At 37.6% G+C, this 16,441-nt stretch overlaps 2 protein-coding genes across 19 annotated transcripts in view; both read right to left on the bottom strand.

The window, feature by feature from the left end:
• Rbfox1 (RNA-binding Fox protein 1) overlaps positions 1–16,441 on the bottom strand; it is a 146,985-nt gene that overhangs the window by 121,148 nt on the left and 9,396 nt on the right. The gene's annotated exons all lie outside the window — the stretch shown is intronic.
• S-Lap4 (Sperm-Leucylaminopeptidase 4) lies at positions 12,976–15,298 on the bottom strand. Its single transcript, XM_017162856.3, has 2 exons — positions 14,714–15,298; positions 12,976–14,462 (listed from the first exon to the last, which is right to left on the bottom strand). Exons 1-2 carry the CDS (start codon positions 14,998–15,000, stop codon positions 13,169–13,171), a joined length of 1,581 nt encoding a protein of 526 aa, XP_017018345.1. The 5' UTR covers positions 15,001–15,298; the 3' UTR covers positions 12,976–13,168.

Below are 16,441 nucleotides of genomic sequence, written 5' to 3'. Positions count from 1 at the left end.
ATATACCAAGAGACTTACTAGCTGGCTTTTCTTTTATTTCCCTGTTCAACAAGCTCACTAGCACGAGTTTTCCACACATGCACCTCTGAGTGTGCAGCATGTGTTTGGGAAAGTGAATGTGATTTGCATGGGTTTAACAAATTGAAGTTGTTGCGGATTGGTGTACTACCAGTCATGGCTTTCAACGAGTTCAAACAGAAATTGTTGGTCAGGGAATACGGAAGTGGCTTTTACCATGCATTTATTGCCGGTTTGACGCGGAATTATTGGCTTAAATGCAAGCTTAAATTTTAAAGCATTTTATTATTTGGGTATGGTTTCAAGTTAAATAAATAAAATAAGCTTGCTTGTTTAACAATTGACACAGTTTTTATATTTCAAATAAATCAAAAGCCACAGAAAGGGGGTTTGTTTAATAAAATGATATGGTTTTCATAATAAACAGGAATATTTATAGATAAATATATCAAAAATATTTGCCTTACAGAAAAAATATAATTTTAATTTATTAAAAATATACAAAACCCTCACTATTTTTTTAAATTTAAAATTCAGAAAAACCTAAAACTTTAACCCAAACATCTCCTAAATAATTATTTTGATTAAAATCTCAAAAAGTGTGTTAGGGAAAAACCTCAAAAGTTTTCTTCTTGTTGTGGCTTTCTCAACCACTTTTTGGTTAGTTTTGTAAGCCCTGTCAGTCTTATTGTCTTATTTCTTCTGGCCTCTAACCCCGTGAACTTTATTGGTCGAATCGAATCCTTAAATGGGCCAGCATTTCATTGGATTGCTGGAAAATGTAATGTGGAAACTTTGAAGGATTTCATTCGCCTTCGACGGTGGCAAAGTTGCAAGTAAATTTTTCACTTTTATGATGAACTTTTGACTGGCTGCCTCGTCTGGGTTACTGCTGGTTGTTGGTTTGTTTCGCGCTGCGTTTTTCTTTTGGTTGAAGAAAAACTTTTGTGCTGCTGCTGCTGCTCGCCGTTTGTTTGCATTGTGTGCTGCTGTTTTTGTTTTGTTTGTTTTCAGCACAGTGAGTGTTCCCAGTTTTGCTTTTCGCTGTTTGCTCTGCCGGGAAACTCTCGAGCGAATAACCCAAGGCAAATGCATTGAGCAGCAACAAAACGTTTCGCTGTCACGCGTAAAATATATTCGCCATAAATTTTACCCGCTCATTGCATGCAACGTGACTTTAAGGAGAAGAGAGTACTGCAAAGCTTACGTTTCTTGTGCGTTTTTTGCCTAGGATTCGTTTGGGAAATTACAAGGATTCTCTTGCACGTGGGTGGGGTTTGTAGTTGAAATTGATTTTAATATGATTTAGACATTAATTAAATTTCAGATAAAAGATAAGGTTAAGTACTAGAAAGGGAGGACATTATTTTAGGTATTTTTGAAGAAGTGTACATATCTTTAAGAGATCCCATAAATCATAAATTCATATACAATTAGATGAATTATTCTAGTTATTTTATATAAAATATCCTTGGGATACGTGAGTTAAATTATGGCTTGAAAGGTAATTTATTTTAAATCATATTAAACTATTTTAAATATTATTTTCATATTAAAGAAATACCATGATGTTAGCAAACAAAGAATAATTAAAATAATTGATAGATATTTACATATAATAATATAATTGTTATAGTACCCATTAATAACATTAGTAAATAAGAAGTCATATAAAAACTTTTCATTCAAATAAGATTGCAAACATTAAAAACACCTATGATTTTGGTACATAATATACATTGTTTCTCAACAAGTCCCTTCATTTTCAAAAATATTTTATAAACCTTAAAAAAAAATCCTTATAAAACATTCCAACTTTTATAAGAGACCTTAAAATCCTAACTCAGGAATTTTCCCAGCTAGCCAGGCCCAACTGTATGCCGGTACATTCTCTGGAAAAGCATTTTTGGCAACAAGTTTACGTTTTGTTTTTCTTTTCTTCTCCCGGGGCTTGCTGTTTGTTTTATGCTTTTTAATATGGCAACTGCGGTGCTCGTAAATTTACGCAGCAAAATTGTTTGAAAACGAAGGGAAAACGGTAGAAGCCGTCGCAGACTTGTCCTAGCACTCGAGCTTAGGGTGAACCCGCTGTGCTATGTGACAAGTAACCGGGAGTCGTCACCCCAATGGAGCAACTCAGCTGGCAACCCAACTCCCAGCCAGTTTTATTCACTTTATGACAATTTTTGTATGGTGACCGACGGTGGCTGCGAAATTGTTGCTCTTCTCTCTTACATTGTTTGGCGTTGTTTCTTATATTTAATGTTTGCCCAACCTTTGACATTGAAGTAAAGGAATTGCAGTCACGGTTTTTTTTTTGTTGTTTTGGTTTTGGGAAAACCCACACACTTGAAATTTTATGAGTGATTTAATGCGGAAAATTGTGTGAATATATTTGGGAGGGATATGTGTGAAATTGAATGGGGGAAGGTGAAGGAAATTTAAAATGGAAATTGGAGAAATTGTTTGAAATTTTATAGCCATACATAAATAATACAAGGAAGTTTTAATTTGTATTTCTACGTGTTTGATAAATTCTTATATGGAATAGGAAAAATAAATTGAAGATCGAATCTTCAAATTTCTTAGGTAAGAAGATAATTAAGCCAATAAAGATTTAATATTTTACTTATGCCTTTCATTGCTGTCAGTCTGTCCTTCTAGTTGTCCGTCCGTTAGCCTAAATTAAGCCCCAGATCTCACAGACTTTAAGAGCTAAAACTACCGAAAATTCAAAATAAACTAATTTTAAATTATCGATTGACTTCTTAGTCTTCGAAGTCTGCTTTCAATTCATTATTTTCTTGATCAAGCTTTAAACTTTTGTGGATGTGCCATGAATTTCCTGGAAAATGTTCCCAAAACAGACCACTTGTGACAGTTTTTGGTGATTTTCTTTCTTCTGCCAAACACACACACACACATTTTCCTATAGACGAAATGAATCTTTTATTTTAACGCAGCTGATGCTGCAGGATTGTACATTGTTCTTGGCTTGATTTTCCGCTCTTTGATTAAGGAGAGAAGGAGATTTCCTCGCCCATGGGAATTGCAGCTGATTGGTTCTGTGCGAGGTTTGTTTTTCAGATTCTTTTCCGGCTGTTTATCTCTGTGGCACAAAACGAGGAAATCGAAAAGCAAACGACCAAGAAAAAGCAATAAAATAAAGAAAATTATCTTCTGGAGGGGGGCGGGGTTTATACATTTTAATTCGGAAATGTGAAATAGAAATAGGAGGAAAACGGTGAACTAAAGTAATTTCCTTGAAAAATTTTCTTGGCACCTGGCTCGAGGGAATTCTTTCCCCTAATTCAGTCGTAAATATTTACGCGCGAATTTTTCGTGATTCATTTTGGTTATGTTTTCTTTTTTATTTTGGTTTTGTTTGTTTTCCTTTCTGTTTTGTTTCCAAACTTTGGCCATTAAAAACATTTGTTTGCGCATCAAATTAAACGCGTTGGTAAGCCGACAAGCGATTCCTCTACTATATAATTGAGAGAGTGGCGGTATTTTTTTGCGAGAGTGTCTTGTTTGTGTGGGTGTGTGTGTTGTGGGATTGTCCTCTCGTTTGCCGCTGGCACTTACTCACACCGACGAGGTCTACGGGCGAACTGAAAATCGCGGAAAGCTGATTTCGTCCTTCCACAGGAGCTGAGAGAGAGTCTGAGTGAGTGAGTGAGAGCGTATAACAGTTTTTCGGCAGCCCGGAAAAATCGGTCTCTTCGGCTCTCTGCTTTGCTTTATCGTTAGCTTTGTTTACATTTACAAATTGCTGCGCAGGATTGAAACATAAACGTGGAGAAACTCGTTTTTCACAAAATCGAAATACTCTTGTAAGAATATTTAAATAAATAAATATGTAAATAAATTAAATTTTTAAATAAATAATATAAATTAAATAAAATAAAAATTTGGTAAACCAAGAAAAATTATAAAAATGTATTGTAAAATAAGAGAGAACTTATTATTATTATAAATTTCATTATTTTACATTTAATTTAATTTAATTTCTTTATTTTATTTATCAAAAAACATCGAACATCCCCATGAAAGAGTATGGAAAACCTTTGCTGACTTTTCCTTCCGTTTTCTCAGCTGCTGCAGTTTGTGTTACTGTTGTTGGTAGTGTTGTGGGTTTCGGAGGTTTATCGCTTGGCGCATAAATCGTTTGTTGCCTGCAGCAACAGTCGTTACTGCTGCTTGTTGTTGGTTTTTAAAAGTCGATGGCTTGACCTTCAATTAATTGCTGTACTCTGCTGCCTGACATTGAAACAATTAACGGTCTTTCCCTCGCCCCCTTTTCATCCTTTTGAGAGTTTTTCTCGCGTTGATTGAGATGGAAAACTGCATTGAAAAGGTCCTGTCTCTGTGGTGGTGCAAGCAATTAGTCTTTGTTGGGTGGATTGTTGTACTGACACCATTCGGATCGTGATTTATATTGTGCAGAATGTCAAAGGATTGACAAAGGTTGCATAGGATTGCTATAGCATACTTTTTAGCGTCCGTTTGGGATTGGAAAATGTGTTAGAAAAGGAATAAAATGGAAAGTAATTTCGAAATGTTCTCAGCATTTGTTTTTTACGTTTTAATTTATTATTTTAATGCTTATAAAGAAAAGTAAAATATTGTAAAATATGTCCAAAGTTTTAATCAGCTCCCCAAGTTTTATTTTTGACACCTCTAAAATGTAAATTCATATTTTGTGGCAACTTTAATACCTTGCATACATTTTTCACCAAAAAATAAGCCTCTTTAGCAAACTATATGCGTTGGGTTTGGTCAAACATGTCAAAAAAAGGTAGCAACAGCAAAAAAATATGGCCAAAAAACAAGTTTAGTCGGCATTCAAGGCTAAAATGCGGGTGGGAAAGTTAGATGACAAGGACAAGGACCAAACACATGTCACAATTTTGTGTAAAAAACTTCTTAAAAATGTCCAAACTGTGTTCTCTCACAAATTTTTCGGGAAAACATTCAAGGATTTTCCAACAAATACATACACATACTTGTGCGTGTGTTTGAGTGTGTAGAGGATCCTTAAAAATATGCAAATATCCATTTACATGGGTAGCAGCAACAACAAATAAAACAACAAAATGAAAAAAAAATATAGAGGAACATAAGTGACGACAATTTGGCAAACATGAGAGTTGAGGGAATAACAAGAAACTTTAAATTTACATATACCAACGTCATCTGCAATATATCCAATGCATAAAGTTTGAATATATTTAAGCTAAAAAAATGTGAAATTTAAATTCAAAAGTCAACAAACTCTAGAGCTGAAATCGATCGATAAAGAAATATATATGAAACCGCAAGGAATAACGAATAATTATAGGAAAATCCACTTGAAATTCCTTTTTAATTGAGTTGGCTGCAGCTGTCCATCATTAGGAGCCACCAGGAAAAAAAAGTAAAATAAAAGTAAGAGAGCGAAAAAACACTGATGAGGAAATTTTCTAGCTGGATTAAGTGGATGTGCCATGAATAATTCGGGTTTTTCTTTTGCTTTTGCTCCTAGCTCAAGGAGAGCCTGCAAGGAGGGGCTTAAAAATCCGCGAAAAAAAGCAGAAAATATGTCTTTAAATTATTCAAACATTTGGCATTCGTCTTTTGAATTTAATTGAGTTAATTAAATGCCGTAATGATGAATGCTTGAAATTTAAGGGACTAATGGAGGAATTAGATAGACAAACGTATAGGTATTTTAAAGGGACAAATCTAAGGGATTGAAAAAGGTATTTTAAGGGTCTTGTTTTATCTTTTTGTTTTAAATTTAAGGGAAACGTGGTAACTGTAACTGTAATTTATTTATTTTATTTCAATTTATTTTTGTATGTTTTTTAATTAAACAATTTTATAATGTTTTTTGGAACACACAAAATTTTAATAAATATTAATGATAACATTTTGTACTAATATTTTATATAAAATCCCCAAAAATATTGAGAAAACACCAAAAAAGCTAACAGCATTTAAATGTCTTTCGCTTGCAGGCCTGAATAAATAAATAAAATAAATAAATTGTCTTGCTTAAATGGCTTTCTTTAACAGCCATTCAAGTATAAAACAATTCAAAGGAAAGCCAGGCATTTTCGGCCAGACCCTATTTAATTTTTGTTGTATAAATATTTGCATATCTATGCAAAAGTCCTTCCCCTCTCCACCACAATGGTAGTTGGTAACATAAAACAAGCAAGATAGAAAATCAAATTATTGTTTTTGTGCGGCTGAGATTTTTGGTTTCATATTTCTGCCAGAGACAAATATTTGGTAAACAAATTTTTTTGGACAATGTCAGACTGTGGCTGCAGGCGAAAAATTTTAATTGGATCATCTTTTGGGGACAAGGGAGTGGGAGATAGAACACAGGGTGTCCTATGCCATCTATTCTCTCTACCCATAATGAGCCACATCAGGCTAACGACTGGCCGACAATAGATAACCCGGATAACCAAGGGGGTTGCAGCGCGACTTTGAAGTGTCATAAATGCCACAGTGGCAACAGCAACAACCTCACCACAAAAATATCCCTCGGGCCAATTCACGTTTCTGTTTACACAGAAATGCGGCTAATTTTCACAACGGCAACAACAGCAGCAATGCGACGCGGGGAAAATGTTATGGAAAAGATGAACAAAAGTTCTGTTATGTGCGTCATAGCGCCAAGGCAAAATGAAGCCAATGGAAAACTGAGGAGATATGGGAGATGTTACTCCAAGGAGAATGCTCTAGAATGTCCTTAAAAGTAATGGCTTTGGGAATTAAACAAGACATGAAGCATAAGTATAGTTGTTATACTTTAAAATAGCTCTTTAAAATAATTAAAATGATTAAATTTAATGATTAAAGAAGTGTTAAGTAAGATAAAATAAAATACTTAATGAATTAAAAATTGTTTTTATAAATAATTTGAGGCTTTTGGGAATATATTTTTGTATAAATCCGTAATTTTTATATAAATTTTGATAGGTTTCACATGGTTTGAGTTTCATTCTAAGGTCTTAAGTTAGAGCTTAGGTGCCACTTTTAATTTAATCTTAATTCTTGAAAATCCATCTTGATTAGCTACTTCATTGCTAAATGCATCACAAAAACAAAACCAAATGAAAAACTGTGGAAATATATATTTGAAAATTATGCAGACCCACAGAGCTCTGGCAGATTAAGTTTCCTCTGCAACTTCAGACCCCCAACTAGTCGAATTTATGGTCCATTGTTGGTCCTCGGAAGAATGAGAGGGCGAGAGTGGACATTTTCAATTTCAAGGAAGGGCGGGACGGGGCAAGTTTTCCTGTCAAATTTAGCATGCCGTGCTGACTGGAAACTTTTCTATCTTTTTTTTTTTTTTTTTTTTTTTTTTGTGATGGCAGGCTTCCTGTCTGGTCCCTGGTCTTTCTCTAGGAAAAGTCCTGTGGCCGCCGCCGCCTCGCTGCATCCGGCGGAAACGAATGCGACATTTTTGCCAACTGCCTTAAAATGGAACATCCTCGAGAGATGGAGACTTCAATTATGCAAAAGGAGATTTGCCAGGCTCAGCAGGAAGAATGAAGAAAATGGCCACCATCTTCTTGGCACAAAATTTACATTTAATTTTCATTATTAATTATGCAATTATTCATGGCCAAGGCAAATGTTGATTCTCCCCATGGGCCGGCCGTCTATTCTGTTTGCCTCATTATGTATAGTTTATCTTTTTCCAGGGGCTATTATGCCAATAAGCCAAATTGTTTATGAACAGACCACACATTTTGGGGGGTAGAGAGACAAACTCTAAACAAAAACTGAATTTTCCTAGGAATCATTAATCACTTGCAGGGTCTCTGGTCTGCTTGCCCTGAATATTTACCAAGAAAGTATGCAAGCAATGGCGCCTAGCCGACTGACTCGAACGACCGACCATATTGAGTTGAAGCAAAATTCCCGCAGAGATTTCACTCAGCTTATCTCCGGGGCGAAACAGGAAATATTCCTTCCGCATCGATGGTGAATTCAAAAGGCATAAACCTTCAAATTGATAAACCGAATGGAATCCCCGCAAACAATAGAGCCAAAGAGCACCACGTGCCCAACTATTTTCCATCTATATATACTCTATATATAATATATCCCAGCTCCGCCTCGGGCATATGGCGCTGAAATCAGTTAGAGAACACAGGCCTGTTATTAATACGCCAATCAGCATAAGCAGCTGATGCGTTGATAATGCCCGGGGGCAGCAAACAAGGCGGGAAAACTCTGAGGGGGCGAAACTAATTCACAGACATTCCGAACCGTCAGTAGTCATAAATTTGGCCAGGGGGCAGAAAAAATAGGAAGAAAGTGTGAGGAAAAAGTACACACAAAAGTTAAAGTGAAAATTGTTCGGAATGCACCGAGAAATATTAAGAATACGCAGAAATTTACTTTAAGGAAATAATTTTAATTTTTTAAATTAAGTTTATCTTGTTTTTTAGTCTGATAGCAATAACATAGAAAGTTCCTTTGCTCAGTAAATATTTCGTTGCATACTTTTGAGCACAATTTAAATATGTTTTAAATCCACTCTTTTCCCCTTTTTAAGAAAAAGATTTTATTAAAGTAATTTTATTAAAAGAGATTTATATATTTTTAATTGATTATACAAGTACTTGCTTATAAATTTTTTTACTGTGCCAAAACAATAGAGTTGAAATGAAGGAATATGGGAGAAAAAATTGCTATAAGGCCCGCCCTGCTTATCTCTAAAAGAAAATCAGCAAGCAAAACTACTGCTAGCCCTAGTCGAAGGACTCCAAGGGGAGAAATTGAAGCGGAAGTGCTCGAAAAAAAAAAGAAAATTCTATATGTAAAGCCAAAAGAATGCTCTATACTCTCTAACACTCACAAAAGGCCTTGGCAGGAAGTGTAAGGAGCTAGGAAAGCTCGCGCTGTGGTCCTTCGTGGAGTATGAAAGAAAGAAAAAAAAAAGGAGAGTGCAAGGATACGGCGCAGTATGATAAATAACAGATGAGCAAAGGGTGTCAGCTTTGGGCCAAGACGTGGCTGCTGTCGAGGAGCGGGAAAATTGGGTTCGTTGCTTATTGAATGTACGACATCGGAGCAAACACTTGCCAAGGGGATCTAAAAACATGAGGGCTTTGCACAGGCGACAAGAAAGTAAATAAAAACAGAATTATAATTGATAAAGCAAAGATTTTAAATTAAAATATTTAAAGATAAAATAAAAATACTTGAATTAATATAATTAAAATATATAATAATTATCCCTGACTTTAGTCAAGGTCAAAATCTAAAGATTTAAAATTCGATTTAAAAAATCCTTTAAATTGTTTATACTATCATAAAAAGTTACATATTAAATAGCTTTCCTCAACTCCAAGAACTTTTCCATAAATGTCTTTTACTTTTTGTGCCCCTCTGGGGACTTCCCGCCAACTTTAGTCGCCTGGCACAAAAAAAAAACACATAAAAAAAGTAAAGTGAATAAAAAAGTACTCATGTCTGCTGGCATTTCTTTAGCCCCCGTTGACAGTTGCAATTCTTGGGTGAAATTTCCCCCAAATACATTGACTGTGAGAACGTCATGAATATTAAATTGCGATTATTGCCTTTGGCAATGTGTCGTCGACTGACTTGCCAACGTTTGATGGCTTCGCCTGCTTCCCCTCGAGCTGCTTGCCCCCAAGTTTGTCCATGTTTACCCAGATGTTTCCCTCGAAGTCGTATCTCGATTTAGTTGGTCTCTCGTTCAGCTTAATTAAATGCACTTTAATTAAGTCAAAGATATTAGCTGGAGAGCTTTAAACTCGGTCAATGTGCACATGGTTGGACTTGAGATCCATCATCTTTGCGTTTGTCCTCTTTTCGGTGTCAGTTTTGGCATCTCTCTCATGCTGTCGCTCTCTTGATTTGATTGATTAATGGCCTTGAAAGGGGGTGGGAGGAGCAGGAAAGTAAAAATTGGCTTGATGCGATGCTCGCTCTTTCGGCCTGATGTGATTGAGAATTTGATTTATTGGCAGCAAACTAAGTTTGGCCAATGTCAGAGCCAGTCAACCAAATAGAAGTTGACACTTTGCTTTCTTCTAATACATGCAGAAATGCAGTGAGAAAAATTGGTTGTTTAAATAAGAAAATAAAAAAAATATAGAGATAAAGTAATTATAGAAATGATCTCTCAGATTAACCAAAAAGAAAGTTAAAAGAGTCTTTAAAACTCTTAAAATTAATTTTCAATAATTCATTTCATAAATATGAAATCCAAGTTGGCGGCTACCGAAATGCTACTTTTCCCTTTGAAGTCTGAACCCCAAAAAGTTCTCATTTCAGTTTTAATAGATCTCCTGTCAGGTTTAGACCTCTAAAATTCATTTCGTTATTGTAATCTCCTTGTGGAGAAAATCTGTTTTGTTTGGCACTATTTCTACATATATCATCTATAATGATTCGAAATTTCTTGTATGTCATGCCGACTGTGGTGAAGCGGGTACGCAACTCGACCTTCGTAAAATCATCGGAAGCCCAGGAGTTGAATACATCCATCCAAAATCGTTCTCATTATCAAGATAGCGTCCACCAGTCATTGCCAACTATTATGAAGAACCGTCTTAGTGTTCGGAACAATCAATTCATTAAGGTGTTTGGTGTGCCAATTTATGAAGTCCAATGAGAACCTGTAAACGACTGGACACTGGCGGAACTATGTTTCATTTCTACATATTTTGACTACGATTTTGTATGAAAAATGAGACGTTTTTAGCTGGGAAATATATATATATATATCTTTGGGCCGTGATTTTAAGTTTTCTTATTTCTTGTTTTTAAAGCAATCTGCTGAAAAGAATTTGTGCAAGATATGAATTTTTCCTAGAACGGCAGCAGATGTGTAAAACTTTTCACTCACCCTTAGAGAGGCGTCATAATTAAAAGGAGAAAACCTAGAAGAAATTAAAAGGCTGTGAAAAAGAAATAGCACGAACAAATCAAATTAAAAAGTTACAAGTTTCACACACACACAACCAACACCCCACCCCCACTTTTTTGTAGCATTATAACCTTGGCTAGACTTTCATTCTTCTTCCTCAAGTTTTTACCATTTTTCCGGGCCAACTTCCACACACATACACTCACTTATATAGCTCCTACGCTTATTGTGTTGAGTTGGCTTTTGTGGCTCAAACTCGAAAGGGCCCTGTAATTGAATTTGGCCTTTTGTGTTGACAAAACAAATTATTTCAGACTTAACCAGCAAGTGTAGTAGCAGGTCGTAAAAGGAGTCAAGTGAATTATGTTAATTTTTGCGTTGTTCACTTTGGCACTTTAACGCAGATATGCGAATTTAATTCGGTTTACGTACAATCCAATATATATTTAATAACGGCCAACATTCCCTAGCAGGGAACATGAAATAAATTGAAAATATTGTGGCCAGGACGTGCGTGGACGAGGCTCTACCAAAAAGCGAGTATATCGTTGGATAAAATGTGTGACGACGACGTTGGTCACGTGTGGAGGCGTACACAGTGGAGCTGTTCACTGGATAATGATAAAAATGGTTAATATCCTTCTTACATAAAAAGCAAAAGAGAAAAGTGTCGCTTGCAAAAAGTATTTTAATTAAATTTTAAATGCCAATCACGGGAGAATCGAAATAAGCTGGGGAAGGAAACCTGAGCCTGAGCCTGAATTTTCTCGGAGTACAAATACTCTTAATTGGCAATCTGAGACGCACATTAACCGATTGCCGCAATCCATTTGGCTGCCACAAAAAGAAAAAAAAAAAAAAAATAATTCAGAAAGTTAAAAGCTTTTGGAGTAAAGTTTTCCTGGTGAAAACTGGGAAAACTTATTCGTGGCTTGCGGTTTTCAAATTGGAAGGCAAAACATTTTAAGGGGCTAGCGCGGGCAAGCGGCAAGCCGATTACCTGATAAATATGTTGGGTCTACTTTATTGAATATCATAAATCTACACTGGAAAAAAATGTGGCAAGAAAGCTTTAAAAATTAGTATATGTTTGAAGAATTTGAGAACAAATAACATTATCTGAGGATTTCTTTTTAGGATTAATATGGGTCCCATATTATGGGAAGCATTAATATTGGAATATTTGAAACTTTCTGGTCAAATATTTTATATAATAAAAATTGTTAAAAATATTATATAAAAATTTTCTGGCACAAAGTTATATATTCTTCCAAAATGTACGCATTTTACACTATTTAAAAAATTCTATATACCCTTAAACATTAAATAAAATGTGTTTTCTTTATTCTTAAAAATTTTATTCGTAAAAAAAAACCCTTTTTTTCACTGTAATACAGCACAGAAAGGTTCCTGGACTTAATATCCAACCCTTGAACGTTTTTGGTAAAGACCACCTGATCCTTTTACCCACCGCAGGATACACATGAAGCTCACACACACACACACGTATATCGGCATTGCCATTGCCTTGCTCGGTTATTTATGATAATTCAAAGTAATATCCTGCAGCAATTTCATCAACAAAGACACGGCCAGCAAGCGAGTGAGCGAGCGAGCGAGCCAGCTCTCATATGGGGTAAATGCAAATATCCCTCCTTTGTCAGCCAAGGACGACGGCAGCCACAAGGATACCCTCTCATGTGCAACCCATTTGCGGTGCGCTGAAAGGAGGCCTGCCTCCGCGCCTTCGAAATGGCTGAAACGTGTCAAATGTGTGAAAATTGGGAAAATTTGTTTGTCTAATTGGAAGGGAAACGTGAAACGTGAGCGGCTAGGAAAAGCGTTACCCGCTTTTTGGGGGGATCTCTTAATTTATCTAAAAGAGACCAGGTGTGCGGCGTTTTTGTGGACTTTAATCAATGTTGAGTTTAATTCAATTACCATATCAAGTGGTTTTTAAATGAAATTTAAAGATTTTGGGTATAAGCTAGCACTTTAGAAGCTGTATTGTATCGTTGAAACCTACGTAGGTCGAAAAAACTAGCAAATTAACCATAAAACAAACAAATTTATGCATAAAATTTTTAAATACTACAACAAACAATTTTGGATACACTGGACGCTCAACAGGGAATCACAGAAAACTGGCTTTTGCTGCACAAAACGGGCATTAAAAAAGGTTCTGCAGAGTTTCAGACACTCTTATACGCATACGTCTACAGTTGTTGATCTCGACAATGCCTAAGATCCCTGGGGATCGGCGGGACAGGCCATTTGGTACAGGAACTGGACCAAGGTACGCGTTGGCCGGCCAGTCATCGTATTGCTGGGGAGGTATGGTATCAGTCCGTACTTCGTCTGCAAGCCGGTGCCCCGGGTATCCAGATGGGCCCAGTCCACGCACGGTACCAATTCATGGAGAACGGCAGCGGCCAGACACGAGTTGGCCAAGCCCCGGCCATTGTTGCTAACGTCGTAGCTTATGTTATCGGTGACCTGCTTCTTGTAGTAACGCCACAGCGGTAAACGCCACACCCGGTCTCCGGTGAGGGCGCCGGCGGATTGGAACTGCTTCCAGATGTAGTGAGAATTTGAGAAAATACCGGTGGCACCGCCACCGAAGGCCTTCTTGACGCCAGTTCCCACTGTGGCCACATCGACCACCAACCGGGGCTTGTACGTAAATTGACCGTAGATCATGGGATCCGCCAAGACAACCACACTGGCCTTGTCTAGATCACGGATGGCCATAGTTTTGCCATTAAGTAGAGTGACCACATCGCCCGGCTTGCAGGACATGCCCGAGGGCATATTCTCGCACAGGGGTATGATGCAGCTGATATTGATGGGCAGCGACAGGGCGGCAGCGCAACGCATCATGGCCACGCAAGCCGCCGCTCCCGACATGCTGGCTCTGTATTCATTCATGCCCTTGCAGCTCCTTAAATTAATGCCGCCCGAGTTGAAGGTAATGCCCTTGCCCAGGAATAGAATGGGCTTATCTTCTGGATTGGTGCCGCAATAGGTCATTTCCAGAAGGACGGGTGGCTCACAGCTGCCCTTGGCGATCATCAGGAATGAGGTCAGCCTTTGACTTTCTATCCAATCCATGGTTCGGACCTCCACGGTGATGCCACAAGGGCACAGAGCATCCACCGTGGCCTGGGCGAATAGAGTGGGTGTCATACAATTGGCCGGGGTATCGCTTAGTCGCCTAGCCAAATTCTGGGCCTCCGCCTTGAAGAGACCACGCGTCCAGCTTTCCATGTCGGGCGAGTCGTATAAATTCATCGTGGGCACCTTCGGTTGCTTTTTCTTGGAGCCTTTGTCAACGTAACGCCACAAGGCAAGGCCAGTGCCCTCCGCCGCCTGCTCGGCATAGTCCATGCCATCGACAAAGATATCCGTGCAGCCGATCTTTTGCAGCGAACGAGCTCCAACGCCGGCAGCCACACGGACAAACTCCATGCCCTCGTCGAGCATTTCCAGTTCATTGAAGCCGATGCCCTCGAGGCCGACGCCCACCACGGCCACGCTGTGAATTAGGGTTAGCGTTTAATTATATTTAAAATAATAAGCCTATTTTGGTGTACGTAGCAGCGCATATTGTGAGTAAATCAGCTCTTATTATGCTACAAAAAGTTCGTATTTATAAGAACTGCTCATATTGGCTGAAAACATTTCACATTGTGGTAAGCAGCGCTTATTGGCATAAAAGAAATCAGGTTGAATGCGAGAATTTCGAAATTTCCGCATTATAACTTCTTTTCCAGCCGTAACAATTACCTTCTAAACTCTGGATCGATGTTGTTGAAAATCTTGCCGCGTCCCAAGTGGCCTGAGAGCTTCGTTTCACATATCAAATTTGCCAGCTTGCCTTTCAGTTTATCGTCAATCTTCTGGCCGGTGGGCGTCAGTTTGGGATCATTGTCGCCCTCCTTTTGATAAAGGCCGAGCACGAGACCCTTCACTGAACTGGTATCCCCTTCGCAGGCATGCCGAATAGACTTAACAGTCGGCAGGCGACTCTGGACCACAGACTTCAGGAGGCTTGTATTGCGCAGCTTGTTCATATTGCTAATTCTTTAGGATGTATATACCTGTTATCCCTGTTACGGACCGATTTAGTTGCAACAAGGCTGCAATTTCGTGTGCCTTCAAAAAGTTGAATACAGATCCGCGAATTGATTTTGTAACTTGGTGTCAAAACGTAGACGAATGTACACACAATACAAAATACGCAAAAAAAATTATGAATCACGAATCACAACATAGAATTTGGACAAAAAAACAAATTTGTGTTTTTCCTTTATTTTTTTCCTAATCGGATAAGGCACACGACTCTTACAATGCGAGAACTAAACTGATTATAGTTACGAAACTCCTACGAATGCCATTTTTGACAGTCGTAAGTTGGCTTCAAGGCATGCTTTTGGTCATCTATTTTGGATATTCAGTTCTGAGAACTTATCGAAATTCAATGTAAGCTCCAAACAGGATTCAAACTTTTGCAAAGAACAAGAAGCAGGACGTCTACCTTCCCATCTTTGCCTTCACTTTCATTCACTTTATTTACTGAATATTCATTTTGTAGCATTATGGTAATAATCACCTTATTATTCAAGTGCGGACAATAAATTTACCCGCCAGCTGCTTTTTAAATTATACTGCTTAATTCAAGGCAAAACTGATAGAGCCCAAATGGTTTAAGTGGCTAATTAAACGCAAAACTTGCCACTGAATTCAATTCATTTGAGCGCATTAAATTATGCAAATACTGGGCGGTAATTATCTGGCTGATTAATGTAATGAAATGTATCCGACATTGATTAAAGTTTGGTTCAAATGGAAACGGATGTTAATTAGTATCAACACAGCAGTGGATAAAATTTATAGAAGCTCAAAACATAGTGTTTATTTACTAAAATAAAGTATTTTAATTTAAATTGTTTAGTAAGTAGACGAAACCCTCTCAGATCCTTTTAAAAGCCCATAACTTAACCGACTTAGTCAAGACTCCAGAAAATCCCATTCAAAAAGTTTTTCTATAATCGAATAGGAGATGATTTTCAAAGTACTTTTGGAATCTTAAGCGATTCACATAACTGTGAACCCCAAACAAGTATACTGTCTCTGTCTCTGTATCTGTAAATGTATCCCTAAGCCTAAACAGCAACAACTAAACACAGTTTTCTCACTTAAAGTTGAGGGAACATTTGCCATTGAGTTGGCATTTTGAAGAACTTTTCGGCTTTTGGGGAGAATCTGCAGGATACGGCTCTGTGCCGGAACCATGCCATAAAATCGTGTTGATGATGTCTGTCCTATATGGCAGAGTGTGTGTGTGTGTGTACGGAAATGTGTGTGCGATATGCTGCTGTATTAGTGTTGACAACACTTGCTGCCAACAATTTCATTACCGCCACATTTAAAGTTTTGCCAAGCACACATCGAAAATGAGACAGCAGAAGATACATAACATAGCTCTGCAGATGCTGACACTGAGAAAAAAAA

The sequence above is a fragment of the Drosophila kikkawai genome, chromosome 3L (genome assembly GCF_030179895.1).
Source record: "Drosophila kikkawai strain 14028-0561.14 chromosome 3L, DkikHiC1v2, whole genome shotgun sequence".
NCBI lineage: Eukaryota > Metazoa > Arthropoda > Insecta > Diptera > Drosophilidae > Drosophila > Drosophila kikkawai.
Note: the sequence above shows the minus strand (reverse complement) of the source record. Positions and strands in the feature narration are given on the sequence as shown.

Coding starts and splice junctions, on each gene's coding strand:
- S-Lap4 (XM_017162856.3), bottom strand. CDS start 15,000: ATGAACAAGCTGCGCAATACAAGCCTCCTGAAGTCTGTGGTCCAGAGT. Junction 14,463..14,713: donor ATCGATCCAGAGTTTAGAAG/GTAATTGTTACG, acceptor CCTAATTCACAG/CGTGGCCGTGGTGGGCGTCG.